Source organism: Onychostruthus taczanowskii, unplaced genomic scaffold (assembly GCF_017590055.1).
Source record: "Onychostruthus taczanowskii isolate IOZ18803 unplaced genomic scaffold, ASM1759005v1 scaffold3164, whole genome shotgun sequence".
NCBI classification, from domain to species: domain Eukaryota; kingdom Metazoa; phylum Chordata; class Aves; order Passeriformes; family Passeridae; genus Onychostruthus; species Onychostruthus taczanowskii.
In genome coordinates, this window is record NW_024500533.1 from 1 (window position 1) to 1,012 (window position 1,012).

The 1,012-nt window shown below is 61.9% G+C and overlaps 1 protein-coding gene across 1 annotated transcript; it reads left to right on the forward strand.

Moving 5' to 3' along the window:
* Nucleotides 1–313: 313 nt before the first annotated feature.
* Nucleotides 314–830, forward strand: LOC121338763 (RAC-beta serine/threonine-protein kinase-like; the record flags this gene model as incomplete). The annotated part of the gene is made up of 2 exons (XM_041409966.1): nt 314–360; nt 581–830. Coding segments are annotated over 2 exons (279 nt in total), but the record flags the coding sequence as incomplete, so codon positions are not given.
* Nucleotides 831–1,012: the final 182 nt, after the last annotated feature.

A 1,012-nucleotide genomic window follows, 5' to 3' on the forward strand; every position in this document is an offset into this window, starting at 1 on the left:
GACCTTTACCGCCACAGGTCCTGGCAGGTCATACCCATTACTTTGTCCCCACAGGTCCTGGCAGGTCACACCCCTGACTTTGTCCCCACAGGTCCTAGCAGGTGACTCCATCACCTTTACCCTTTTAGGTCCTGGCAGGTCACACCCCTGACTGTACCCCCACAGGTCCTGACAGGTCACACCCCTGACTTTGTCCCCACAGGTCCTGGCAGGTGACCCCATGACCTTTCCCCCCACAGGTCCTGACAGGTCACACCCCTGACTTCACCCCCACAGGTCCTGGCAGGTGACCTCATGACCTTTCCCCCCACAGGTCCTGTCAGGTCACACCCCTGACTTCACCCCCACAGGTCCTGTCAGGTAACCCCCACACCTTTCTCCCCTCTAGGTCCTGGAAGATGACACCCATTACTTTGTCCCCACAGGTCCTGGCAGGTCACACCCCTGACCCTTTACCCCTTTACCTCACCTGTACCCACAGGTCCTGGCAGGTCACACCCATGACCTTTCCCCCCACAGGTCCTGTCAGGTGACCCCATGACTTTCCCCCCACAGGTCCTGTCAGGTAACCCCCACACCTTTCTCCCCTCCAGGTCCTGGAAGACAACGACTACGGGCGGGCGGTGGACTGGTGGGGGCTGGGCGTGGTGATGTACGAGATGCTCTGCGGGCGCCTCCCGTTCTACAGCCAGGACCACGAGCGCCTCTTCGAGCTCATCCTGCTCGAGGAGCTCCGGTTCCCCCGGTCCCTGGGGCCCGAGAGCCGCTCCCTGCTGGCCGGGCTGCTCAAAAAGGATCCTAAACAGAGGTGAGACACACGTGAGACACACCTGGGCACACCTGGGCACACCTGGGCACAGGTACACTCACACCTTCGAGCTCATCCTGCTCGAGGAGCTGCGCTTCCCGCGCTCCCTGGGGCCCGAGAGCCGCTCCCTGCTGGCCGGGCTGCTCAAAAAGGATCCTAAACAGAGGTGAGACACACGTGAGACACACCTGGGCACACCTGGGC